The sequence below is a fragment of the Arachis stenosperma genome, chromosome 6 (genome assembly GCF_014773155.1).
Source record: "Arachis stenosperma cultivar V10309 chromosome 6, arast.V10309.gnm1.PFL2, whole genome shotgun sequence".
NCBI lineage: Eukaryota > Viridiplantae > Streptophyta > Magnoliopsida > Fabales > Fabaceae > Arachis > Arachis stenosperma.
Window position 1 is genome coordinate 25,863,339 of NC_080382.1, and position 27,264 is coordinate 25,890,602.

Below are 27,264 nucleotides of genomic sequence, written 5' to 3' on the forward strand. Positions count from 1 at the left end.
GAAGCAGATCCTGAACCTGAAAGGACTCTCAAGAGGAAACTAAGAGAAGCTAAATTACAACAATCCAGAGACAACCATACAGAGATTTTCGAAAAGGAAGAGGAGATGGCAGCCGAAAATAATAACAACAATAATAACGCAAGGAGGATGCTTGGTGACTATACTACACCTACTTCCGAATTTGATGGAAGAAGCATCTCAAACTCTGCCATTAGAGCAAACAATTTTGAGCTGAAATCTCAACTAGTTGCTCTAATGCAACAAAACTATAATTTTCATGGACTTCCATCAGAAGATCCCTATCAGTTTTTAATTGAGTTCTTGCAGATCTGTGAGACTGTTAAGACTAATGGAGTAGATCCTGAAGTCTACAAGCTCATGCTTTTCCCTTTTGCTGTAAGAGATAGAGCTAGAACATGGTTGGACTCACAACTTAAAGATATCCTGGACTCTTGGGATAACCTGGTCACGGCCTTCTTGGCTAAGTTCTTTCCTCCTCAAAAGCTGAGCAAGCTTAGAGTGGATGTTCATACCTTTAAACAAAAAGATGGTGAATCCCTCTATGAAGCTTGGGAAAGATACAAGCAGATGACCAAAAGGTGTCCTTCTGACATGCTTTCAAAGTGGACCATTTTGGATATATTCTATTATGGTCTATCTGAGTTCTCTAAGATGTCACTGGACCATTCTGCAGGTGGATCCATTCACCTAAAGAAAACGCCTGCAGAAGCTCAAGAACTCATTGACATGGTTGCAAATAACCAATTCATGTAAACTTCTGAGAGGAATCCTGTGAGTAATGGGATGCCTCAGAGGAAGAGAGTTCTTGAAATTGATGCTCTGAATGCCATATTGGCTCAGAACAAAATATTGACTCAGCAAGTCAACATGATTTCTCAAAGTCTGAATGGATGGCAAAATGCATCCAACAGTATTAAAGAGGCATCTTCTGAAGAAGAAGCTTATGATCCTGAGAACCCTGCAATGGCAGAGGTAAATTACATGGGTGAACCTTATGGAAACACCTATAATTCCTCATAGAGAAATCATCCAAATTTCTCATGGAAGGATCAACAAAAACCTCAACAAGGCTTTAATAATGGTGGAAGAAACAGGCTTAGCAATAGAAAGCCTTTTCCATCATCTTCTCAGCAACAGACAGAGAATTCTGAGCAGAGCCCCTCTAGCTTAGCAAACATAGTCTCTGATCTGTCTAAGGCCACTTTAAGTTTCATGAGTGAAACAAGATCCTCCATTAGAAATTTGGAGGCACAAGTGGGCTAGCTGAGTAAGAAAATCATTGAAACTCCTCCTAGTACTCTCCTAAGCAATACAGAAGAGAATCCAAAAAGAGAGTGCAAGGCCATTGATATAATCAATATGGCCGAATGCACAAAGGAGGAGAAGGACGTGAATCCCAGTGAGGAAGACCTCCTGGAACGTCCTCTGAACAAAAAGGAGTTCCAAACTGAGGAACCTAAGGAATCTAAGGCTCACCTAGAGACCATAGAGATTCCATTGAACCTCCTTTTGCCATTCATGAGCTCTGAGAACTATTCTTCCTCTGAAGAGGATGAAGATGTAACTGAAGAGCAAGTTGCTCAATATCTAGGAGCCATCATGAAGCTGAATGCCAAGTTGTTTGGTAATGAGACTTGGAAAGGTGAAGCTCCCTTGCTTATTAGTGAACTAGATACATGGGTTTAGCAAACTCTACCTCAAAAGAAACAAGATCCTGGTAAATTCTTAATACCCTGTACCATAGGCACCATGACCTTTGAGAAGGCTCTGTGTGACTTGGGGTCAAGTATAAATCTTATGCCACTCTCTGTAATGGAGAAACTGGGGATCTTTGAGGTACAAGCTGCAAGAATCTCATTAGAGATGGCAGACAAGTCAATAAAACAAGCTTATGGATTGGTAGAGGACGTGTTAGTGAAGGTTAAAGGCCTTTACATCCCTGCTGATTTTATAATCCTAGACACTGAGAAGGAAGAAGATGAATGCATCATCCTTGGAAGACCCTTCCTAGCCACAGCAGGAGCTGTGATTGATGTTGACAGAGGTGAACTAGTCTTTCAATTGAATGGGGACTACCTTGTGTTTAAGGCTCGAGGATCTTCCTCTGCAATCATAGAGAGGAAGCATGAAAAGCTTCTCTCAATACAGAGTCAAACAAAGCCCCCACAGTCAAACTCTAAGTTTGGTGTTGAACCCCCACATTTAAACTCTAAGTTTGGTGTTGGGAGGTCCCAACAATGCTCTGATGATCTGTGAAGCTCCATGAGAGCTCACTGTCAAGCTATTGACATTAAAGAAGCACTTATTGGGAGGTAACCCAATTTTTATTTATCTATATTTCTATTGTTTTTTTATGTTTTATTAGGTTTATGATCATGTGGAGTCACAAAACAATTACAAAAATTAAAAACAAAATCAAAAACAGCAGAAGAAATAGCACACCCTGGAGGAAGAACTTACTGGCATTTAAACGCCAGTAAGGAGCATCTGGCTAGCATTTAACACCAGAACAGAGCATGAATCTGGCGTTGAATGCCAGAAATAAGCAGCAATCTGGCGTTTAAATGCCAGGATTGCACTCTGAGGAAAGCTGGCATTTAACGCCAGCAACAAGCATCAGGCTGGTGTTAAACGCCAGAAACATGCTACATTTGGGCGTTTAACGCCAGAAACAAGCTTCAGTCTGGCGTTAAACGCCAGGATTGCAGACAGAGGGCATTTTACACACCTAATTGGTGCAGGGATGATTCATCCTTGACACCTCAGGATCTGTGGACCCCACAGGATCCCCACCTACCTCAACTCACCTTTTCTCCTCTTCACACAATCCAATGACACTCTTTCCCAAACACCTTTCACCAATGACCTCAATCTCTCTTCCCATCACCTCTTCACCACTCACATCTATCCACTCTTCCCTATAAATCCCACCTACCTTCAAATTCAAAATCTCTTTCCCAACCAATCCCACCCTAAATGACCGAACCCCATTCCCTCTCCCTCCACTATATAAACCCCTCCATCCTTCTTCATTTTCACACAACACAACCCTCTCTTCTCCCCCTTGACCAAACCACACATCTCTCCTTCTCCTCCATATCTTCTTCTTCTTCTTCCATTCTTTCTCTTCTTTTACTCGAGGACGAGCAACATTCTAAGTTTGGTGTGGTAAAAGCATAGCTTTTTTTGTTTTTCCATAACCATTGATGGCACCTAAGGCCGGAGAAACCTCTAGAAAGAGGAAAAGGAAGATAAAAACTTCCACCTCCGAGTCATGGGAGATGGAGAGATTCATCTCAAAAGCCCATCAAGACCACTTCTATGAAGTTGTGGCCAAGAAGAAGGTGATCCCTGAGGTCCCTTTCATGCTCAAGAAAAATGAGTATCCGAAGATCCGACATGAGATCCAAAGAAGAGGTTGGGAAGTTCTTACCAAACCCATTCAACAAGTCAGAATCTTAATGGTTCAAGAGTTCTATGCCAATGCATGGATCACTAGGAACCATGATCAAAGTATGAACCCGAATCCAAAGAATTATCTTATAATGGTTCGGGGAAAATGCTTAAATTTTAGTTCGGAGAATGTAAGGTTGGCATTCAACTTGCCTATAATGCAATAAGATGCACGCCCCTACACTAGAAGGATCAACTTTGATCAAAGGTTGGACCAAGTCCTCATGGACATATGTGTGGAAGGAGCTCAATGGAAAAGAGACTCAAAAGGTAAGCCGGTTCAATTAAGAAGACTGGACCTTAAGCCTGTGGCTAGAGGATGGTTGGAGTTCGTCCAACGCTCCATCATCCCCACTAGCAACCGATCCGAAGTTACTGTGGATCGAACCATCATGATCCATAGCATCATGATTGGAGAGGAAGTAAAAGTTCATGAAGTCATCTCTCTAGAACTCTACAAAGTAACCGAAAAGCCCTCCACCTTGGCAAGGCTAGCTTTTCCTCATCTCATTTGCCATCTATGCTACTCAGCTGGAGTTGTCATAGAAGGAGACATCCTCATTGAAGAGGACAAGCCCATCACTAAGAAGAGGATGGAGAAAACAAGAGAACCTATTCATGGATCTCAAGAGACGCATGAGGAAGCTCATCATCAAAAAATCCCTGAGATGCCTCAAGGGATGCATTTTCCTCCAAACATCTATTGGGAACAACTCAACACTTCTCTAAAAGGATTGAGTCATGATATGAACCAATTAAGGGTGGACCACCAAGAGCACTCCATCATTCTCAATGAGATTCGAGAAGATCAAAGAGCTATGAGGGAGGAGCAACAAAGGCAAGGAAGAGACATAGAGAAGCTCAAGAACACCATTGGTCCTTCAAGGAGGAGGCGTCACCATCACTAAGGTGGACTCATTCCTTAACTTCCTTGTTCTTATCTCTCTATTTTTCGGTTTTTGAACTTCATGTTTGCCTATGTTTGTGTCTTTACTACATGATCCTTAGTATTTAGTAACTATGTCTTAAGGCTATGAATAATTCCATGAATCCTTCACCTTTCTTAAATGAAAAATATTTCTAATACAAAAGAACAAAAAGTACATGAGTTTCGAATTCATCCTTGAAATTAGTTTAATTATATTGATGTGGTGACAATACTTTTTGTTTTCTGAATGAATGCTTGAACAATGCATATTTTTGATCTTGTTGTTTATGAATGTTAAAATTGTTGGCTCTTGAAAGAATGATGAAAAAGAGAAATGTTATTAATGATCTAAAAAATAAAAAAAAATTGATTCTTGAAGCAAGAAAAAGCAGTGAAGAACAAAAGCTTGCAAAAAAAAAAAAAGTGGTGAAAAAAATATAAAAGAAAAAGAAAAAGCAAGCAAAAAAAGCCAATAGCCCTTAAAACCAAAAGGCAAGGGTAAAAAGGATCCAAGGCTTTGAGCATCAATGGATAGGAGGGCCCAAGGAAATAAATCCAGGCCTAAGCAGCTAAATCAAGCTATCCCTAACCATGTGCTTGTGGCATGCAGGTCCAAGTGAAAAGATTGAGACTGAGTAGTTAAATTCGTGATCCAAAGCAAAAAGAGTGTGCTTAAGAGCTCTGGACACCTCTAACTGGGGACTTTAGCAAAGCTGAGTCACAATCTGAAAAGGTTCACCCAGTCATGTGTCTGTGGCATTTATGTATCCGGTGGTAATACTGGAAAATAAAGTGCTTAGGTCCACGGCCAAGACTCATAAAGTAACTGTGTTCAAGAATCAACATACTTAACTAGGAGAATCAATAATACTATTTGAACTCTGAGTTCCTATAGATGCCAATCATTCTAAACTTCAAAGGATAAAGTGAGATGCCAAAACTATTCAGAGGCAAAAAGCTACTAGTCCCACTCATCTTATTAGAATCTGAGTTTCACTTGAAACTCTGAGATATTATTGCTTCTTAATTTTTTTTATCCTATTTTATTTATCTAGTTGCTTGAGAACAAGCAACAGTTTAAGTTTGGTGTTGTGATGAGCGGATATTTTATACGCTTTTTGGGGGTAATTTCATGTAGATTTTAGTATGTTTTAGTTAGTTTTTAGTATAATTTTATTAGTTTTTAGGCAAAATTCATATTTCTGGACTTTACTATGAGTTTGTGTATTTTTCTGTAATTTTAGGTATTTTCTGGCTGAAATTGAGAGAGCTGAGCAAAAATCTGATTTAGGTTGAAAAAGGACTGCTGATGTTGTTGGATTCTGACCTCCCTGCACTCGGAATTGATTTTTTGGAGCTACAGAAGTCCAATTGACGCGCTATTAATTGGGTTGGAAAGTAGACATCCAGGGCTTTCCAGAAATATATAATAGTCTATACTTTGCACGAAGATAGATGACGTAAACTGGTGTTCAATGCCAGTTCCATGTTGTAGTTTGGCGTTCAGCGCCAAAAACAGGTTGCAAGTTGGAGTTCAATGCCAGAAACAGGTTACAACCTGGCGTTCAACTCCAGAAACAGCCCAGGCACATGAGAAGCTTAAGTCTCAGCCCCAGCACACACCAAGTGGGCCCCAGAAGTGGATTTCTACTCTATCCATCCTAAGTTACTCATTTTCTGTAAACCTAGGTTTCTAGTTTAGTATTTAAACAACTTTTAGAGATTTATTTTGCATCTCATGACATTTTTAGATCTGAATTTTATACTCTTTGACGGCATGAGTCTCTAAACTCCATTGTTGGGGATGAGGAGCTCTGCAGCGTCTCAATGAATTAATGCAATTATTTCTGCTTTCCATTCAAACATGCTTGTTCCTATCTAAGATGTTCATTCGCACCTCACTATGAAGAAGGTGATGATCCGTGACACTCATCACCTTCCTCAATCCATGAACGTGTGCCTGACAACCACCTCCGTTCTACATTAGATTGAATGAATATTTCTTAGATTTCTTAATCAGAATCTTCGTGGTATAAGCTAGAATTGTTGGCGGCATTCATGAGGATCCGGAAAGTCTAAACCTTGTCTGTGGTATTCCGAGTAGGATTCTGGAATTGGATGACTGTGATGAACTTCAAACTCACGAGTGTTGAGCGTAGTGACAGACGCAAAATGATCAATGGATCTTATTCCGACATGATCGAGAACCAACAGATGATTAGTCGTGCTGTGACAGAGCATTTGGACCATTTTCACTGAGAGGATGGGAAGTAGCCATTGACAACGGTGACTCCCTACATACAGCTTGCCATGGAAGGAGACTTGCATTTATGAAAGTGAGGAAGCATTATGTTACAGGAATTCAGAAGATAAAGCATCTCCAAAACCCAACATATTCTCCATTATTGAGTAACAATTATTTATTTTATGCCCTTTCACTTTTTTACAATTAAAACTAAAAATTATTATTGATATTATATCCTGACTAAGAATAATAAGATAACCATAGCTTGCTTCAAACCAACAATCTCCGTGGGATTCGACCCTTACTCACGTAAGGTATTACTTGGACGACCCAGTGCACTTGATGGTTAGTTGTGCGAAGCTGTGAGAAATAGTTCATTGATATTGGCATACACAATTTCGTGCACCATTCCACATTAGCAACGTTGAGACGGTAATTCTGGGAGGGACTAACGGAGGCGCACGTTTTTGAATTTTAGGAATTTATTTGGTCATTTAGAAAAATCAAGGATTGAATTGAATACCGATTTGAAAGTAATGAACCATTTTGGGTATTTACCTATGAAGAACGGATTCTCCTATGGTGCCGTCGTATCCGTGTCAGACACGAATCTGACACCGACACTCGACGGATACTTCAAACGAGCGTATCGGTGGTGTGTCTTCTTGCGGTGCAGAATTTTGGTGAAGCTGTCACGAATCCAAACGAGTCCGGCCCGATTTTGTGGTTTTATGGCCCAATTAACCGATTTTTTTTTAATTTTAAAATATTTTAAAATCAAAACAAATCAAAATTTAAATTTAAAAATAAAATAATTAATAGAAGCAGAGTTGATGACAACAGTCCAGGTCTGAGTGAGGTTTCGTATTTATCTTTAGATGAACCAAACATAGAAGCTGTGGTATTTGCGGATGATGGACTTGGAGGAGAAGAAATTGATACATTTTCTGTTAACAAGATGGCAAGAGTAGATTAAAATTTTTTATTTTTTTTAATAATTACATAATTTTTAGATTTTTTTATACAACTATATTTTCTTTTATATTTACAATATGATCTTTTATTAATTTAATATATTATTTAAATTTTAATTCACAGCGTATCCTAAACGTGTCGTATCCAATTTTTTATAAAAAGAACGTGTCGGCGTATCCGTGTCGTGTCGTGTTCGTATCGCGTGTCGTATCGGTGCTTCCTAGGTATTTACTCCTTAATAAATTTTGGATCGAGTTTGCTCTTTTAAAAAGAATTAAATCTGCTCATCGAATTGAGATTTCGGTACAATTTGATTCGATATTCTGTCGAAATTGATAAAAATCAAGTGAACCATAACCAAATTCAAGATTTTTAATTTTTTAATAATTTGATTAGAATTAAAATAATTTAGTGCATTAAAAATATGAAAAGGATTCGAAGAAGAAAAGAAATGGTAAACGCTTTGCAGCGATCGACAACAGAGAGCCGACGGTCTAGCAGTGGTTATTGGTGTTATTATATCAATTTTTAACTCAAATAAATTTACATTTTATATAATTAATTTTAGAAATAATGATTCATTTTCAATTGATCAGTTCAGTTCGTTTCAAATAATCAAGCCAAATTAATTTCAAAAATATTTTATTACAGACATACCTTTTCAGAAACAAAAATTAAGAGGAACAAATTAGAGGATAGTCCCAAACGTGAATTCAGACAAAATTAACATCACATGAGATACACTATTAGTCTTTTTCCAAAATCATGAATGCATCGTTGATCTTTATATATCTTTGTGGGTTGGACTTGACACTTGAAGTGAAAGCAAATGGGTCAACAGAGAAGCTTCTCTATCCACATTTTCAGATATTCACTAAAATCTAAAATGGTTGGCCCATAAAGATAGATGATATCTATGGTAATAAATAAAACCTTAACCAATTTGGGTTGATCGAGTGGTCAGCTCACTCGTCTCTTTAAGCAAGTATTGGGAGTTTGAATCCCACTTTGTGCATGCAGCAGACCTTTAAATAGAGCTCAAATTCGCGATCAATTAGTCTTTGACATGTCGAGTTGGAGGATAATGTGGATAACTAAAAATAAATAAATAAATAAAATTAAAAAGTTTGTGGTCAATATAAAAAACATAAAAAAAAAAGAGTTTGTAGTTGACGCTTGGGTGCTACTAGCAATGACATAGCCTTCTAAAGTTAGCCACACTAGGCTCAATTCAAAGACCCGAAATCTGACACACATGGAGAATTCATAAGACTAAGTTACATTAAGATTCAAATTCCAAGGATAGAGAATATAGAACTCTTTTTAGTATGTGCGTGAGTATAATAAGTATGTGAGTAGTGTAAGACCAAAACAAAAGAACCTTATTATAATGGGTGTGTAAATGTGTAGATGAATGTGCATGTATATGACCAAAATAAATAAGTAAAAGTTTGAATATTAGAATATAGAATATATTCTAATTTAAGGATGCGACAAAATAGACTTAAACATAAAATAGTACAAAATTTTTATTCGTTAAAATATCATCTCACCGTAGAAAGATAAAAACTATAACTAGGAAATATAAATACAAAAATTAATTTAGTTTAGTTCCTTCATACTTTAAACTTTCTTTTGGTTATACTACTTTGGCAACTGAAAGTTATTCAATAATTTAATTGTGTCGGTAAAAAAAATGTGAATAAATAAAAGTATGAGATTTATAGATTTTTTTTTTCATTTTTCAAACGTTACAAAACTTTTTAAGGATTATTATAAATTTTTTAAAGTAAAATCTTGATTAAAAAAACAACTTGATCAAAAAAATTGAAAGTAAAATTAAAAGATATTTGTAGTTATTAACTATAAATTATCTAGTATAAATAATGTATAGTATACAATTGACCCTTTTTTAATTTTTATTTATTTCTTTATTTATTTTGGTGTGTGTCTTGAACGTATGGTAATTATCAAAATATCATTTCCGTATCTTTTTGTTGGACACTTGCTACTACTTCTACTTGATCCGCTATTCTTCTATTGGCCGTTGCATTGAATTATTTTGCAAATTTAAATTATTAGTGACTAATAAACGACATCACTATTTTACCAAAAATAAAAATACAAACAAATAAGCGACATGACCGTTTATCAAAAAAAGAAAAAAAGAGAAGTAAAAAAGAAAAACGGCATCACGTCATTATTGACTAATAGTACCTTTGGGAATAATGTTTATACTATTTTTTATAGTTTAAAAGATAATTTTCCCCTCACTTTTTATAAATAATTTTTAATATCAAAAGTATACTTTTTTTGTATATTTTCTTTATATGATATAAAAGACAAATATTTTATCGTTTTTTAGTTCTCATGTTTATGTCTTTCTAAAAATGTTCTCTTTTTCTAAGATAACTAAATTCGTATTAAACACTAAATTCTAATAGTACAAAAATAAAATATTAATTAATATACAGTATTTTTATTAAAATTTGATCGGTACTTAATCAGCAAAAAAAAAATAAGTACTTATACTATTATATTATTAAAAATATTAATAATAATTAATTAATGACTACAAATCACAAAATTTGTTATCCCTTAATACTTCTCTATTTTTTCTTATATATATACCACTAGATATACATCTATTCTTAGAAGATTTTTCAGTGACTTTCAAAATGGATTCGTCTGAATCAGTTTTGGAAAAGTTAGAATAAAGCAAAACTATTACTCATGGATTTAGGCAAGAATAATGTGAGAAATTTATGATGATAAGATATGTGTAATTATCATTATTCAATTTCTTATCTATTTGACTCAGGCCCTCTATTTATTGAAAAATAATTCTGAAAGCTAAATATGATATATCATCGCGTGTGGTGGGTCAATGGTTTCTCACTATAATGATGAAAATGAGTTCTCATCCAAATTTATTATTGGTGGAACCCATTTATTACGTTACTCATTCGGCTAATAACTATAACCACATAATGTGTATATATTGGATCAAAAATCAAATATTGAGATCCAATTTTTAATTTCCACAAGACAACAATAAACATAATCACAAGCCACAAGTTTCTTGTTTTGGTAAAAGAGAATTAAAAATGGTGAAGTGGGTGTGCTTTTTGTTGTATAGAGTGAAATACATGCATGATGTAAAAAGTTCCAAGAATGTGCATGTTTTCAAGCGGTTTATTAAATTTTTTTTAACACACAAAAAAAAAAAAAGAAAACACCAACACACTTGACTTTCAAAGCTTATTTATAACAAAACAATCGATTAGGTAGTAAAGCGTAAAGAAGGAGGACTTAATCTTTTTGTACAATAAAATCTAAATGTGAGTAAAAAACAAAATATAAATAAATAAAAGTTTAGAAGTTCCACATTCATGAATCATGAATCATGTTGCAATGAGGCAATGGCACAAGTGCTATGCATATCCATACGCAGACAATGACAATTCATGAGAAATAATTGGTGGGTGAATTCGGCATTATAATGGTAGATATAACATGCCTCCTCTAAGATTATTAGTGTGGTTCATTCCCTTTTTCTAGTTAAATGAGTTAGGAATGTTAATGAGGCTTTTATGATATATAAAATATGTTTGACCATACAGAAGCACTTTTGTCCACAGGATCAATTAGGTAAGTAATGATCAATAAGGACCACTTTGCATGTAAAGTAAAACTACTAAACTAGTTGGCCTAGGTTTACAAGCTACTAGTACTAGATAGGGCTACTACTAGGGATGATATATAACTAAAGAGAAAGGGATGGAAACAATATTTCTATAATTGCTTAAAGTTCCCCACATTAAATTTTCTTTCTAAGTGATTATATATATAATATTTTTATATAAATATATATTACATTAAGTAATTTAGTTAAATATATTACTTTAATATATTTAATTAACCAAATTACTTAATGTAATATATATTTATATATTAATTATTATTTTTATGTAAATAATTACCTTCACAAGTAAAGAATAGAATTTTAATTTCAAAAGCAATTTAAATTTTAAAAGAGTGCGTGATTTAAAAAAAATAAGAGAAAAATATGCATAATATCCTCACTTTTATTACTATCAATGAAAGTTTCCGAAAGAAAGAACAAAATTTTGTGATCTTAATGAAAATAAAGATAATAAAGAAAATTATAAAATCATAAAAATCCTTCAATTTAGAAAAACTATAAAATAAAAGCAAGGAGACCTTCTATTTAACTTTCATGTATGTTCTTTGTTATTGTTAGAGTACTCATCATCTATATGGGATGGGCAGAGCTCAAGTCAGCTCGTCATAAACATCGAGCTAAAATTGAAAAAGAAATTAAAAGTTCATAAGTTAAATGGATCGGCTTATTTGATTTATTTTTTATTTTTTTTTAAAACACAAACTCAATTAAGAAAAATGATACTAGATCATTTTAGCAAATGAAATTTCATCATATATTTATATATTTTCATGTTAAACCAATTAAAATCTAAAATACTGGTGAAACAATTAATATTATACAATAACAATAACAAGAAAGTTTATATATATATATATATATATATATATATATATATATATAAAACAAAACAAAAGCTAGTTATATTTATTTGGCCTGAATTCACTTAATTCGCAAGTTATATGAGTCAAATCAAAATAACTTATTTATAAGTCATATTATTACTAGTTCGATACGTCTATTTTTACAAGTGAATTGAACTGAAGATTCGCGAGTCGCAACTCATTTTATATTTTTTTTTAAAATTCAAATGATATAAAAAAAATTCTTCTAAAGTTAAAAAGTTGCAGTAAAATTCAAAGTGAGAATCTAATCGTATTTGATTTAAGACAGTAAAATTTGCATATATATATATATAAATTTAAAATTAAGGGGGTTAAATTTTCACTTTTTTGTTTTATATTTTTCTCATTTTAATAGATTTTTTTAATCCAAATCTATATATAAATTCTCTACCCTAATAAAAGGAAAACTTAACACTAAAAGAAGATATTTAAAAAAAAAAAAGAAAAAATCATTACAACGGAAAGCTAAATCTACATCTAATCCACGGAAATAATTGTTTTCTTACAAGACTTATGCAACAATGCAACTTGATATCAATCAAGTAATTGTAACATGTCATGTGTTTATTGACTTATAATAATAAGTTGAGATACATGACTTACCGGCTTTTAGTTGATTTAAAATAAATGAGTGAGCACTATTGTTACTACTCTCACAAAGCAAGTTGTCAAAATAATGGAATACAAAAATATTTTTTGAATGCTAAAACTGAATTATTATATATTTATATTTTTTATGAATAATTGGTTTTATTTTGTGTAGATATAATATAGTAGAATAGAATAAGCAGCGCCAAAAGAACTTTATTGTTATAGTGAGTGATGGTGAATTACTGAATTAAATAAAAAATAGCAAGAGGCAAAAGTCCACAAATGAATTTCTGGTAAGGTAAGGGGTTCAAAAAACGTATGTAGGTGTCAAAGTCCATATGCAGTAAAGTGTAAAATTATCACGAAAATTAAAGAAAGGAAAAAGATGACGTATATCCAGAAACAATAATAATAATAATGGGGAAAGTGGAACTGTTTACTACCTAAATCTAAGTATTATTGCTTTGTAGAAGAGTGATGTTGCAAACTCAAATCTTTCTCAGCCATGAAAAAGCTTTACAAAGCCACATGGTCAGAAAACAAACAACATTAAAATCATCATCACAAACTGACAAATGAAAGGACAAAAGAATTACAATGTCAGAGACTTTTGCTAGTTTAAAATCTCTCTCTCACATTTTCCCTGATCTTAGATCTACTCTGACACCACTTTGAAGAAGATCCTCTCTCTCTCTCTGCCAACAAGATCCAAACCAAAACGCTTCTCTTATCCATTGCTCCCTCTTCACCACTCCAATCTCAGACCAACTCTGCCATTTCTTGAATCCTTATGTGCTTTTACAGCTAAGTATGTTGCTGGAAATATGGCACTCCTCCACTCCTCTATGATCCAATTCCAAACATGTTCAATTCAGGTTCTTTGAACTTGCATGTAATACCAAGGTACATTTCTCCGTTCCTTCAGCCCATACCAATTTGGTTTTTACCTCAAAAACTTGTTCATATATCTGATTGTCTGTTTCTCCTGCATATAACTTCAGGAACTGAGACCAATTAAAAAGACTTGATCTTGTTTCCATTATTGGAACCAGAAAAAGATGGTTAGATCGTGTTGGAAACCAAGTGGAGATGGTGGTGATGACGATGTGAGAGGAAAAGTTGAAGGGTTGCTATGGTACAAGGATTTGGGGCACCATCTTTACGGGGAATTCTCAATGGCTGTGATCCAAGCCAATAGTTCAATAGAGGATCGAAGCCAACTTGAATCTGGACCTTTAAGTTCTGATTATATGGGTCCTCAAGGAACCTTTGTTGGTATATATGATGGTCATGGTGGTGCTGAGGCTTCACAATTTGTCAGTGACAATCTTTTCAGCAATCTCAAAAGTATGCTCCTCTCACTTTTATCTCATATACTGAGACACACAAAGAAGTTATAAAAGAATTTATTTCATCAAGATAGAAAGCAAATAACTAAGTTCCTTTATTTTCCTCTCTATGCTGTTTTTCAATTAAACTGAGGACCAGGAAGAACCAAATTATTTCTTCTATGATTTTCACTGTCTTATTTCCTTGTGAATCAGGATTTGCAGCAGAACATCAAGGAATTTCAGAAAACATTATCAAAAGGGCTTTTACTGAAACTGATGAGAGTTTTCTGTCTGTTGTGAAGAAACAGTGGCTAAGCAAGCCACAAATTGCTTCCGCGGGTTCATGTTGTTTGACAGGGATCATCTGCAACGGTATGATGTATATTGCGAACGCCGGAGACTCGAGGGCGGTGTTAGGAAGATTAGAGAGGGCAACAAGGGAGACATATGCTGTTCAAGTATCTGCAGAACACAACGTTAACATAGAGACAGAGAGAGATGAAGTTAGGTCAAGGCATCCTTATGATTCACAAATTGTGGTCATGAAACACAATGTTTGGCGTGTGAAAGGCCTAATACAGGTACATACAGTTTGCTTATTACTCTTGAGTTGCTACCACTTTTCAGATAAAAAGGAATGCACAAAGTAATTTATACTTGACAATTGACATTGTTTGCATTCACAGGTTTCAAGGTCTTTAGGTGATGCATATCTCAAGAAAGCAGAATTCAACAGGGAGCCTCTACCACAGAAGTTTAGGTTGCCTGAACCTTTCTTCAAGCCCATTCTTAGTTGCGAGCCATCGATATCAACACATAAACTCCATCATGATGATCAGTTTCTGATCGTTGCTTCTGATGGTCTATGGGAGCAGCTTAGCAACCAAGAAGCCGTCAACATTGTCAGCAGCAACCCACGTAACGTAAGGTTCCCCCCTTTCAGCTTAAGAGTGTGGCCAATCAAGACATTTTATGAGTATAGGTTACTTATTTGGTATTTGATGTAACAGGGGATTGCTAGGAAGCTTGTAAAGGCTGCATTGCGCGAAGCAGCTAAGAAGAGAGAGATGAGATTCTCAGACCTACAAAAGATTGAAAAGGGGGTGAGGAGACACTTCCATGATGACATATCAGTGATTGTTGTGTTCCTTAACCCAAAACTCATTGATAATACCTCTCTCTGGGGTTCTCCTCTTTCAATCAAAGGCGGCGGGCCTGCCATTTCTTAGAGCCAAGAACTGCCATTCCAAACTCCAACTCAGAAACACACCCTAAAGCAAGATGGTGGCTGTGGCTAAAGCATGAAGATTCTCATGGAGATTCTTTCAAACCAGACCACCACCAAACACCCAAAATACAAACAAAAAGGGGAATGAAAGGAAAAGTAATTGATCATATGACATTTGAGCTTTAATACCTGAATATACCGAAATAGCAATTTAAATTGATGGAAGTATCAAGCAATGTCCCAGGAGAACAAACAGATAGTGTATTTACATGTAAGCAATGTTTTTTACTTATATTTGCTAGGAAACCGAATATACAGCTTGTAATTTTCTCAAACACAAGGAGTGCGTTAATAGTTAAGCTGCTTCCAGTTTGTGTACTCATCTGTCCATGCCGGACATATATGCATTATTTAAGAGAAAAACTAATCTTTCGATCGTGTGGAAAAAATAACAAACAAAATCCAGAGATGGCGAAGAGCTCCCATACAGTTTCAGGAGAAATCAAAATCACAAATTCACCAATTTCTGTTTCACTGTTGCTTTTGTCGTTCACTAAGCAAAAGAAGTTTGCATGTAAAATTTCACCGTTAGAGAAGAAATTGAACAAGTTAGAACCACAAGCTGGAAATTTATTTCGTTGCCAGATAAACAAGTTTATCATGTCTCTGTATGGATGTGTCCATCAACTTTGGCGCTTGATGTAGAGATCCAACTCCACCCACAATACAAAAACAATTATTTTCGATCCTAGTGTAAAACGTTTTTAAAATTATTTAGAAAATATATAAGAACGAACTAGAATTCAATCTTTAGATTTTTATTTTTTACGAATATTTTTTATCATTTACAAAAAAATATTTTATTTTAAATCATACTCACAAAAAATATATATCAAATTTTAATCTCTAAAACTATTTTTAAAAATATATATTTAAAAGTTAATTATTTTTATCATATTTTTAAGAATATTTTTATCATTAATAAATTCAAAAAATATTTTCATGGATAATTCACATAAACAAATAGATGGATACCAATATTACATCAATGTCCTAAAACCAAACAGCTTATATGCATGTCCAATTTTCATACTCACTCTATGTAAATTAAAGCTATTAAACTCGATTTAAGCAATTTCATGTAATTTGAATGAACTGGATTCGATTTAGCTTAAACAATAGTAAATCAAAGTGACTAAATTCGATTTACTAGAGGAGGAGTGTTGGTGAAATAATTTAAAACCAATTGTTTCGATTTACTCCAGCTATTTCAACCCTAATAAATCGAGTCTAATTAGTTCGATTTACTAGATAAGATGAGCCAAAATTATAAATCGAATTCTATTAATTCGATTTAGATATGAGTCTAATGTATATAAATACGAGCAGAACGTTAAATCTTCATTAGAGTGGCATTCACAATGATTAGTGAAGATAGTTTTTAGTTCTTATGCATTATAGAAGGATGACTAAGAACGCGAAAGGGAATAAAATTTACTAACAAGGATCCGTTGAGTGTCTTTATCAAACCTTCTATGAGTTTTGTTGAGTTTCAAAATACTATAATCGAAAAACTGGGACTGCATGGCAAGAAATGGGTGGAAAAGTAATTTTATAGAATGCTGATTTTTGTTGTTCGAGATGGTGTGAAGTACAATTACTTTGTAATAGACAATGAGGAAGATTTGCAAGTTTAGTTTCACTATCGTTGTCAGTTTGTCTAGGTGAGAACCCGTGAGCTATTCGTCAAGTTTGGAGATGTGGTCTGTAGTTCAGGAGAATCGAATCGGAATCCTCAATTTGTAGTCATGCTAGGAGCCTCTAGTTCAATGCTTGTTGGCACATCTTCATCTGTGCCTGTCATTGCACCTGAGGCAGTTTTGGTGGTATCTCCGTCTTTCGCAGTTAATCTAAACTGCGATGGCAATGGAGAAATAGGTAATAATTGATCTTTTAGTCAACTTGCTATTGCGATGGCAGATGAGACTGTTATGATTCTGATTTCAGGGGAGGGTGAAAAACCAAATACTGTCGAAGATGTACTGTGGGATGACGATGATATAGAGCCTGCCATGATTGACGAGGATAGTGATGATGATATAGGAAAGAGTATTCCAGTTAGGGATGGTAGAGCATCGAGTTCGGAAACTCAGCAATACTCCTTGTACTTTTCAACTTTAGACTTGGAAGCCATGATATACCAAGAGTTCTTAGATGTAAAATCCGAATTTGGGGCCAGAGATACACAGGATACAGCAAGTTTGGCTGAGTTTTAAGTTGGTCAACATTTTCAAAATAAGGAGGAAGACGTCTTAAGTGTGAAAACTTATAGCATTCGCTATGAGGTTGAGTATAAAGTGCTGGAATCAGATCATATCAAGTACCATGATAAGTGTAAGGAGTTTGAAAACGGTTGCAGATGATTGATTTGGATCACTCTTTGTATTTGGGAGGTAAAAGGTATAATGGACCTCATATATGTCTGGCCACGTTGATATCTAGTGATCACAGGATGCTTGATTATCATGTTATATCTGCTTTCATCCTTCCTATGGTAAGAGCTGATGCGACTGTGTCGATCAAGGTACTACAGAATGCTATAGAGACACATTTTGGATTTAGACCGACTTAGAGGATGGTTGGGTTGGTTAAGCAGAAGACCGCTGAGCATATTTATGCGGATTGAAAAGAGTCGTACAATGAGTTGCCATGATGAGTACTAGGTGTGCAGATAACGATGTCAAGTAGTATTGCAGTGTTGAAGACACTCCTATGCGACTTAGAGGCCAAGCTGACGAGTTATCAGCTTATCCCCGCAGAGTATATCAATGTCACCCTATGCACCTAATGCCACTCTATCACCGTAAAGTATATCAATGTAGTCACCGCTCTCCATAACATCATATGTCGAGACTCTAGTATCTCAGGAAGCACTACTTGAACAACTTCGGGTGAGTTATAGGACATCCATGTGAACTGTAAAAGAAAAATAATGTTAAAGGTCATAACTTAACAATAAAAACCTCAAAGCTAAAAACTCTCTAATGAAACCACAGTTGTATTACATCCCCACTGCATTAAGTCTATCCTCAGCCTCCAATGCACCACTCTAGGCCCTTTCTCGCTCAATGTTGATTGATATCCCGACCACCTGTCATCCATTATATTAGTTTAATAATAGCAAAGTGACCAAACAATTATTAATAAACATAAGAAACATAAGTACCTCGAGGTCAACGGCTAATGAAATGCATCAAACCCATCGGGTCTGAAACTCGGAAAAATGCCAAAAGATCCATGACTGAAGTAGTTACAACGGACCAGCCAAGTTAACGACATTCCTATTGGTAATAAGACACATACATCGATATAATCATGAAAGCACGGTAGACCCCTAGCTATATTTGCCCAAGTCTCTAGTCTAGCTATGTAAGGCAGCCACCGGATGTGAAGACGTGTCCCAAATTTGTCCCTAAATAGTTGAGCTGACAACAATATTATGATGTATACCCTCCCATACCTTCTCACAGTCTCCTCATCTACACCCTCAGGCAGCTCACTGAAGGCCTCCTGCATCCACGTGCACTTTATAGTGAACTTGTCAATACAATTTGTCGAAGGTAACACACCCAGTAACTCCTCGAAGCAAGTGCATGGAGGTCAATGCCCTCAATATAGGTCTCGAAGTCTGTCAGACATCCACTGACATACTCACCGTCAATCAGAAGGCCTAGCTAATATGCCACATCTTATAACGTAATGGTGCACTCCTCGAATGGCATATGAAAAGTATGTGTCTTTGGATGCCATCTCTCTATAAAAGTGCTAATTAGCGGCTCATTCAGATTAAACCAGTGGTCGTTAAGTCTCGCAAGATGATATAATCCGACAATCTGCAAGTATGATATGATCCACTCGTCCAAGGACATATCATACTGCCTCCTCATGTTGGTAATACATCGGGTCGGCTGCAATTATGGTTAATGAAATCATAATCTTAAATTATATTAAGAACTTCTTAATAAAATTGATGACATTTCTAAAACATACATCTTACTCTAATCTTATTCATAGAAATTAAATCCTCACTAAATCTATATTTAACTAACACTAACATTTTTAACTTATAAAATAATCCTAAATCATTATTATCACTAACATTTTTAATTTAAGATTTTTAACAAAATTTCTAATCGCTAGCTACACGAACTAATATTTATAGTCAAACACTACTTACTAAATATTGCTAACATTTTTATTCTAACTTGAGAAAAAAGAAATTTTATTTACTTACATTTTTGTTGATGCTATCAGCAATATGGACAATTCCATCAAAATGATAGATACGATCCGAATTATCTTTCATATTCGAAGTTTTCAATATTTTTTCAAAAAAAATTTTTATGTGTGGGAGGTGAGTGAATTAAAGAATTGTAGTTGTAATTTGTATCTATCAAATTGAATTCTTTTATAGAATTTGCCAACAGTAATTTAAATCAATTAACTTCAATTTATCTTAGATAACACATTATTTAAATTGAATTTAATTGATTTCATTTATCATGAACATTAAATTTATTAGTTCAAAATTTCTTCATTTGATTTATCATAGACTAGATCTTATAAACGTTCTTTTTCTAATAAAATAAATCTAATTAATTTAATTTACTACTGTTTTAATTAAAACAAATTCGATTCATTGGATTTATGTAGAGTAAATATAAAAATCAGACATACATATAAATTTTTTGGTTTTAAAATATTAATATAATATTAGTACTCATTTCGTTTGTTTAAGTGAATTACTCTATTTTTATCAATAACTAATATATGTTCTCGTAGAGTGTAGGGAATAATTAATAAAAATATATAAATTTTTTTATTAAAATAGATTAAACAAAAAATATAAAATAATAATAATAATTATAAATATTTTATAAAATTATAATTAAAAATTAAAGTTTAATTATTTTTAATATTAAAAATATTAAAAATAATTAGTATTTGTTTTAACTGATTTAAATTGGTTGAGTAGTCATCTCACTCATCTACTTAAGTAAGTATTAGAGTTTCGAAGTTCGCCTTGTGTATGTAACAACTCATTGGCTAGCGACACACCTTAGGTAGTGTTTGTTTTCAGGTACTGAGACAGAGACTGAGAGACTGAAACTCAGTATCGTGTTTGTTAGTTCAGAGACTGGTACTAAAATTTCTGTCTCTGTCTCTAAAATTTCAGTATTTCAGTACCTCCAAAAAGTAGGGACACAGGTGATTGAAATTTTTAGAGATGGAAACTGAAACTTTAATAACATTTTATACTTAAAATACTTTCATTTCAATTAATTAATTCTAATTTTACCTTTTGTGCAAATTAAATTAGAGTTTAATTCTTGTTTCAATTCCTGTCTCCCATTTTGCACCAAACGGAATACTGAAATTTGTTTCAATCCCTGTCTCCTACTCTCTGTCTCTCAGTCTCAGTCTTTCTGTTTCTGTCTCTCCACCAAACGCTACCTTAATAAATGGAGCTTCAATCTATGGAGGATTAGTTTTCGACCTGCCGAATTGAAAAATACAGTGAAAGAAAATAGTATTTGTCTTGAAAGTAGAACAATTCTCATTGATGATAGCAATACTTATGAAAATTTGTCTTTGTTAAAATTTAGCTGTGGCATTTTTATTTATTAGTATCATATTCATTCAGGAAGTCAAATAATATGACATTAAAATTTTATATTTTATGACATGATTTTCAAACTTCTAAACTTATAAACTTATGTCATTAAAAAAGTTATTAGATTGATTAATATTTATTGGTAATATTACCAAAATACCGTCGTTGAGTATTAGTTTGTGTAAAAAGAAACTATAATAACTTTTGTTATTCAATATATAATTTATTCTATTGAAAAATAAATTATTATTCCTAGATTGGTAAATATATTTTTTTCCATTTTTATATCATTTTATTTGGCAATAATTACCATTAAAAAAATGAATAACTACACTATCTTATAATATGATGTACAAAATAATTTTTTATTTCAAAATTAGTTTCGGTTAGTGAAAAAAATTCAAAATATTTTCTTACACAAATTTAAATTTAAATTCATAATTGATTAACAACTCATCTTTTTTAAAATTTTAATAACAAAAATAAAATTAGTTAGATACAAAATATTCAACATTTAATAATTTCAATCATTTAAATTTTAACTACCAAAATTTGAGTTAGAAATTAATTATAACTTAATAATCGATAATATATATATTAGTACACAAATAATAATATCTAACATATAATTTAATTTTGTTTAAGAGAATTAATGTATAATTTATTGAGAATTGATTTATTGTCTAAATTTTTTATATATTCTGTAGTATGTAAAAATAGTGATCTTATTTTTATTATTATTTAAAAAATTATTCATAATTTTTTGTTATGTAATTAATTTAATTAATAACCTTTATTATTACGTTGCTACCAAAAAAAATCATGTTTATATTGTTTGTATAATTTTTTAATACTAATAAATATGTAGGTATTTGTATTATTATATTTATTGTCTTAGATAATGGCTTAAGTTACTTATTTCGTATGATAAATAATATAAATTATATTTTGTATATTAAATTCATCAATTTATCCATATTAAGAGGAGAAATAAAATTATGCAATAGATCGAATGTTATAAAGATTAGTTGATTTACATATAAATTATTTTTAAAAAATTAAAAAAATAATTTATCACACATAATAATTTTTTATATATGTAATATCATGTATATATTAGGATGATCTATTTTAATTATATGAGTGATTATTATTATTCACTTTTTCATTAAGATAATAAATAATATTTAAAATTAAAAAAAAAGAGATAATTAGAATTTTTTAGTTTGATTATAAAATCTATTATAAGTATACCTAGCTTTTATATATACTAAATATAATCATATTTAATAGTATAGTATTTATTACATCAATAATTCAAAATATTAACTCAAGTGAGTAAGATCGACCTAAGTCTATTGTTAGGATCCTAAATCCGAAATAGGTTCATTGTTTTAAAATCCAATGCAGATAGTCACAAAAAAATCCAATGCAGATAAAGTTCACGTATCCTATCTCAAATCAGCTCAAATTGAATTTTCGTTATTAGTTAGATATAGTAATAGATACTCGTGTGGGCACGTCGGACCCCTTTTTCCATCCTTCACTCCCGTTTAAAAAAAAAATATCCCCCGTTCGCTCTCCATCTTCATGGCAAGTTTCCCTATTTAATTATCCCCTTAGCGTATGTAGATACCCACAATTATCTATGGATATTCTTTGAAAATTTTTAAAAAAATTAACAAAAAAACTATAATATAATAATAATAAAATAATCCGTTCAATATATATAATTCAACACAATTCATAATATATTTGTTATAAAAAATAACATTTCAAAAAATATATATAAAAATATCTTCTAACATAATAACATAATATAATATTTTAGGACGAGACTGAACGATATAATAACGAACTTAAAAGACAGAGAAAGAGAGTTAGAGAAAGAGTAGATACAAAATCAAGGTTACGGATGAGTTTAAAAGGAAAAAAAGAGTTTAAATTGGAGACAGAAATTAGGATTACTAAATTTAAGAAATGATATATATATATATATATATATATATATATATATATATATATATATAAAAGGATAAATCAGTAATTTTATATTCGCGTGGATTTAACGGGCCCCTTAAGAGGGTACCTATGTCCCCATCCCAATCTATTTTACGTGAATTGGTCTCCATCCGTAAAAATTTTACAGATTCCCATTTAGTCCCAAATTGCAAGTAATTTGGCGAATATTCATTTGGATGGTCTTTTTTATCATTCCAATTGTTAGCATTTGTTGGTTCATGACATGAAACTACTCTAGCCACTTAGTAAATCCTAGATAACTAAAGTTCAAGCTATATCATTCTCAGAAAGTCACATGTATCATTATTATAACAATATTAATTAACCAAAAATAAGTGGTTAAACACTAAATGAGTCACATTTTTCATATATATAATAATGGTTAATATAAAATATCACATTGTTATAATATCGATCACATTAATATCACATTTTTTATATATATAATAATATTAATCGAAAATAAGTGGTTAAACACTAAATGAATCACTTAAATTAAAAAAAATATGCATGTGATGAATTATAATAAATTTATATATGAGGAGTAAAAATAAAATAAAAAGAACAATTAAAAGAAGTAAAAGAAGGTAAAATAAATAATGTGTGGAATAAATAAAAAATATATTATAATAGAAGACTAATATAATCAATGAATATAAAAGATAAAAGAAATAAATTAAAATATGATCCCATTAAACAAATTTCAAAAAAAAATTTTGAAGAAAAAATATTTTAAAAAGAAGAACTTATTAATCAACTTTTATAAAAATATTATAAAAAATTTAAAATGTCTTTAAATAAAATAATTCTATAAATCAAAATACATAAAAAATAATTGATATAAAATAAAATTAAAATTTTTTTATCAAAATTAAGATAAAAAAATAAAATTAAAAAAAAATTACAAACATTACATCTGAAGCACAAAATAGAGAAGAAAAAAAGATAGGAAGCACATTCTAATTATATATAATTAAAATGTATTGTTGAATTATTAAATAAAAAAATTAAATTGATGATTATAAACAATAAATTCTGATAACTAAAAATAATAAATTAAAATAAAAAATTTAAAAATATTATCTAAGAATATAAGAATCATAAAATATATAATATAGGAGTATATATACATTAATAACAAAATAAAATCGTAGCATGTAGAATTGGAATCCTTTGATTTTTTAAATGAATTTAATGAATTTATTTAAAAATAATAAATATTAATTCACTACAATGATTACAATGATTAATACCCGTTTTATTTACTTGGCTGTACTAATAAGAGAATAATTAAAAAATATATGTGACCAGTTTAAATAATTTATTTAAGTATCAATTAATTAATACGTAGTATAAACTCGTTACCTTCTCAATAATTAATACTCGTTTTATTTAAGTATCAATTAATTAATACTAATTTTATTTTAGGTTTAATTACTCTATTGGTCTCAATAGTTTCGCAAAATTTTTAATTAGATCCCTATACTTTTTTTCCTTTTAATTTGGTACCTGTACCAATTTTTTTTTTCAATTAAGTTCCTTTTGGTAGTAATTGATTTAATTGTATAGGGACCTAATTAAAAAAAAATTGGTGCAGGGACCCAAATAAAAGAAAAAAAAAGTATTAGGACCGAATTAAAAAAAATTTGGTACAAGGACTCAATTAAAAAGAAAAAAGTATAGGAAACTAATTAAAAATTTCGTAAAACTATAGGGACTAATAGAATAATTAAATATTTATTTTATATATATAAAATAATAAGTTAATAAATTAAATTAAATAAAAATTTAATTATTCTGTTAGTTCCTATAATTTCACAAAATTTTCAATTAGGTCACTACAGGGACGGACCCAGGCACAATAATGAGGGGGCACTTGCCCCATGGTGTTTTTAATTTTTGTTTTAAAAAATATAGTTATATATAATATGCCCCCACTTTAAATTTTAAATGACCCCACTACAAATAAAATAAATTCAATTAGCTAAAGTTTTAAGTTTATTTTTTTATTTTTCTATCATTTTGACTATTATTTAACTTAATCAAATTTAATTATTGTACCGTCACTCTTTTATTCTCTTAAACCCTCTTCTTATTTTTATATTTTTAACATTCTTTTTCTATTCATTATCTAGTGGTTATCTTCTCTTCATCAAAAAGTAAATTTTAAATTCTCCAATTTTTTTATATAACTCTTCATGACTCTATGTATCTTTTAATTTCATTGTTTTTTTTTTGATATTTTCAATTACAATTTTTAATTCAAACAATTATAGTTTAGGTATTAATCTAATATTTTATTTTTTTGTGACTTTATATATTTTATTTTATTCTCAATTTATTCATCTTTATTATTTATTTTTTATCTTTTATTTTATTATATGTACCTATGTTGTATATAAAATTTTAAAATGAACTGATTAATTTACTAATTTAGAATATATTTTTTATTTTTAAAAATAATAATAAAAAATATTTTAATTACAATATATAATTAAACAGATGCATAAAATCTTTTATCTAACATTATATTAAAATTAAATTAAAAAATATAACAAATTTAATTATTTAAAAAAAAGAAAGAAAAAAATTATAAATTATGTTTCTATTATTTTATATAAACATATTTTTCATATAAAGATTTAATTTTTCTAGTATTTATATATAATTCTAATTTCAAATTATAAATACTAATGTATTATTAGGTGTTAATGTGCCAGTTAATTCAGTCTTTTATTATTAAATGTCTATAAAAGATTAGTTAGGATAATAAGTTATCTATAATTTAATTAAAATATTTTAATTTCAAGTTTTAAAAATAAAAAATATTTTGTTATAAATTATATATAATGAATAGTATTTTAAGAATAAAAGTGTTCACTAACTCTTTTTAATTTTTATATCTCCATATAATTAATAATATTTAACAAAATTTATTTAATATATATATATTTTTGCCCCCACTCCTAAAATTTTCTGGGTCTGTCACTGGGTCCCTATATTTCTTTTTCTTTTAATTGGGTCCTTCTACCAATTTTTTTAAATCAGGTCCCTCTTGACAGTAATTAGCTTAATTTTATATGGATCTAACTAAAAAAATTGGTGTAAGGACCCAAATAAAAGGAAAAAAAGTGTAGAGACCCAATTAAAAAAATTTTGGTGCAATGACTCAATTAAAAAAAAAGTACAGAAACCTAATTAAAAATTTTGCAAAACTATAGAGATCAACAGAATAATTAAACCTTAAATGAATTTATTTATTTCATTGCCTTATATATTATTTATTAAATCATTTAATATTTATGTGGTTTAATGAATCAAACAAAATTTTAAATAATTTAATATATATTCTAATTAAATTAAATATTTGATTAGTTATAATTGATGTAATTTAATGAATCAAATAAAATAGTAAATAATGGAATATTATTTATTCTAATAAAATTAAATTAAATATAATTAATTAGTTATAATTAATACAGTTGAATGAATTAAACACATTAAATTAAAAAATAATTTAGTTAATTTATTTTTAAGGACATATTTAAAAAATATTTATTTTTTAATAATTTTTATAAAATATTTTTTTTATAATGTTTTTAGACTTTAGTTTATGCTCTTTGGATACCGTTAGCAGAACTCATTAAAAAAATACTTAATTAGTTAATACAAATAATTAGTATACTTGATTTGGTTCAATAAATTAAAAGAAATAAATGTGAAATGAAGAGAAAAAAAAGCGAATGAATAAAAATGTGTAACTATCAAAAGACAATGAAAAAAGTCTTTTTTATTTTTTTATTTATTAATTTTTAACTTATTATAATTAATTTCACATCATTTATTATGTGTTATTCATCTTATAAATTAACACAATCAATCAGTTTAATTATAGATAATTAATTATAATTGATATAATTCATTTCACTATATTTTCTAAAAAAATAATTAAAAAGACACGTTTTAATTTTCTATTAAAGTAAAATAAAATAAAATACATAAATTGAATAGATATCAATCTGAAAATTATAAAATTTTATTAATAATTCAAATAAATTAGTACCATAAAATTAAATTTAATGTCTATTTAAAATAATTACCGACCTTCTATTCTTCTAATTATTAATAATTTAAATAAAATAATATCCTATAACTTTTTTTATTTTAAGTAATTACTAACATTTTATTTTTTTAATTATTTTCTTG

The 27,264-nt window shown here is 30.7% G+C and overlaps 2 protein-coding genes and 1 non-coding gene across 3 annotated transcripts; 2 read left to right on the forward strand and 1 right to left on the reverse strand.

Moving 5' to 3' along the window:
* Nucleotides 1-510: 510 nt before the first annotated feature.
* LOC130937119 (small nucleolar RNA R71) lies at nucleotides 511-618 on the reverse strand. The gene has a single exon (XR_009068351.1). It is a non-coding gene; the product is annotated as a small nucleolar RNA R71 (small nucleolar RNA).
* A 12,687-nt stretch (nucleotides 619-13,305) lies between these two features.
* On the forward strand, nucleotides 13,306-15,948 carry LOC130932742 (probable protein phosphatase 2C 38). The gene is made up of 5 exons (XM_057862152.1): nucleotides 13,306-13,706; nucleotides 13,805-14,150; nucleotides 14,348-14,715; nucleotides 14,821-15,057; nucleotides 15,145-15,948. Exons 2-5 carry the CDS (start codon nucleotides 13,862-13,864, stop codon nucleotides 15,361-15,363), a joined length of 1,113 nt encoding a protein of 370 aa, XP_057718135.1. The 5' UTR covers nucleotides 13,306-13,706; nucleotides 13,805-13,861; the 3' UTR covers nucleotides 15,364-15,948.
* A 1,008-nt stretch (nucleotides 15,949-16,956) lies between these two features.
* On the forward strand, nucleotides 16,957-18,210 carry LOC130933921 (uncharacterized). The gene is made up of 5 exons (XM_057863521.1): nucleotides 16,957-16,968; nucleotides 17,087-17,300; nucleotides 17,343-17,617; nucleotides 17,782-17,946; nucleotides 18,094-18,210. Exons 1-5 carry the CDS (start codon nucleotides 16,957-16,959, stop codon nucleotides 18,208-18,210), a joined length of 783 nt encoding a protein of 260 aa, XP_057719504.1.
* Nucleotides 18,211-27,264: the final 9,054 nt, after the last annotated feature.

Coding starts and splice junctions, on each gene's coding strand:
- LOC130933921 (XM_057863521.1), top strand. Junction 17,618..17,781: donor CCAGAGATACACAGGATACA/GCAAGTTTGGCT, acceptor AAACGGTTGCAG/ATGATTGATTTGGATCACTC. Junction 17,947..18,093: donor ATGCGACTGTGTCGATCAAG/GTACTACAGAAT, acceptor CTAGGTGTGCAG/ATAACGATGTCAAGTAGTAT.
- LOC130932742 (XM_057862152.1), top strand. CDS start 13,862: ATGGTTAGATCGTGTTGGAAACCAAGTGGAGATGGTGGTGATGACGAT. Junction 14,151..14,347: donor TCTTTTCAGCAATCTCAAAA/GTATGCTCCTCT, acceptor CTTGTGAATCAG/GATTTGCAGCAGAACATCAA. Junction 15,058..15,144: donor TCAGCAGCAACCCACGTAAC/GTAAGGTTCCCC, acceptor TTGATGTAACAG/GGGATTGCTAGGAAGCTTGT.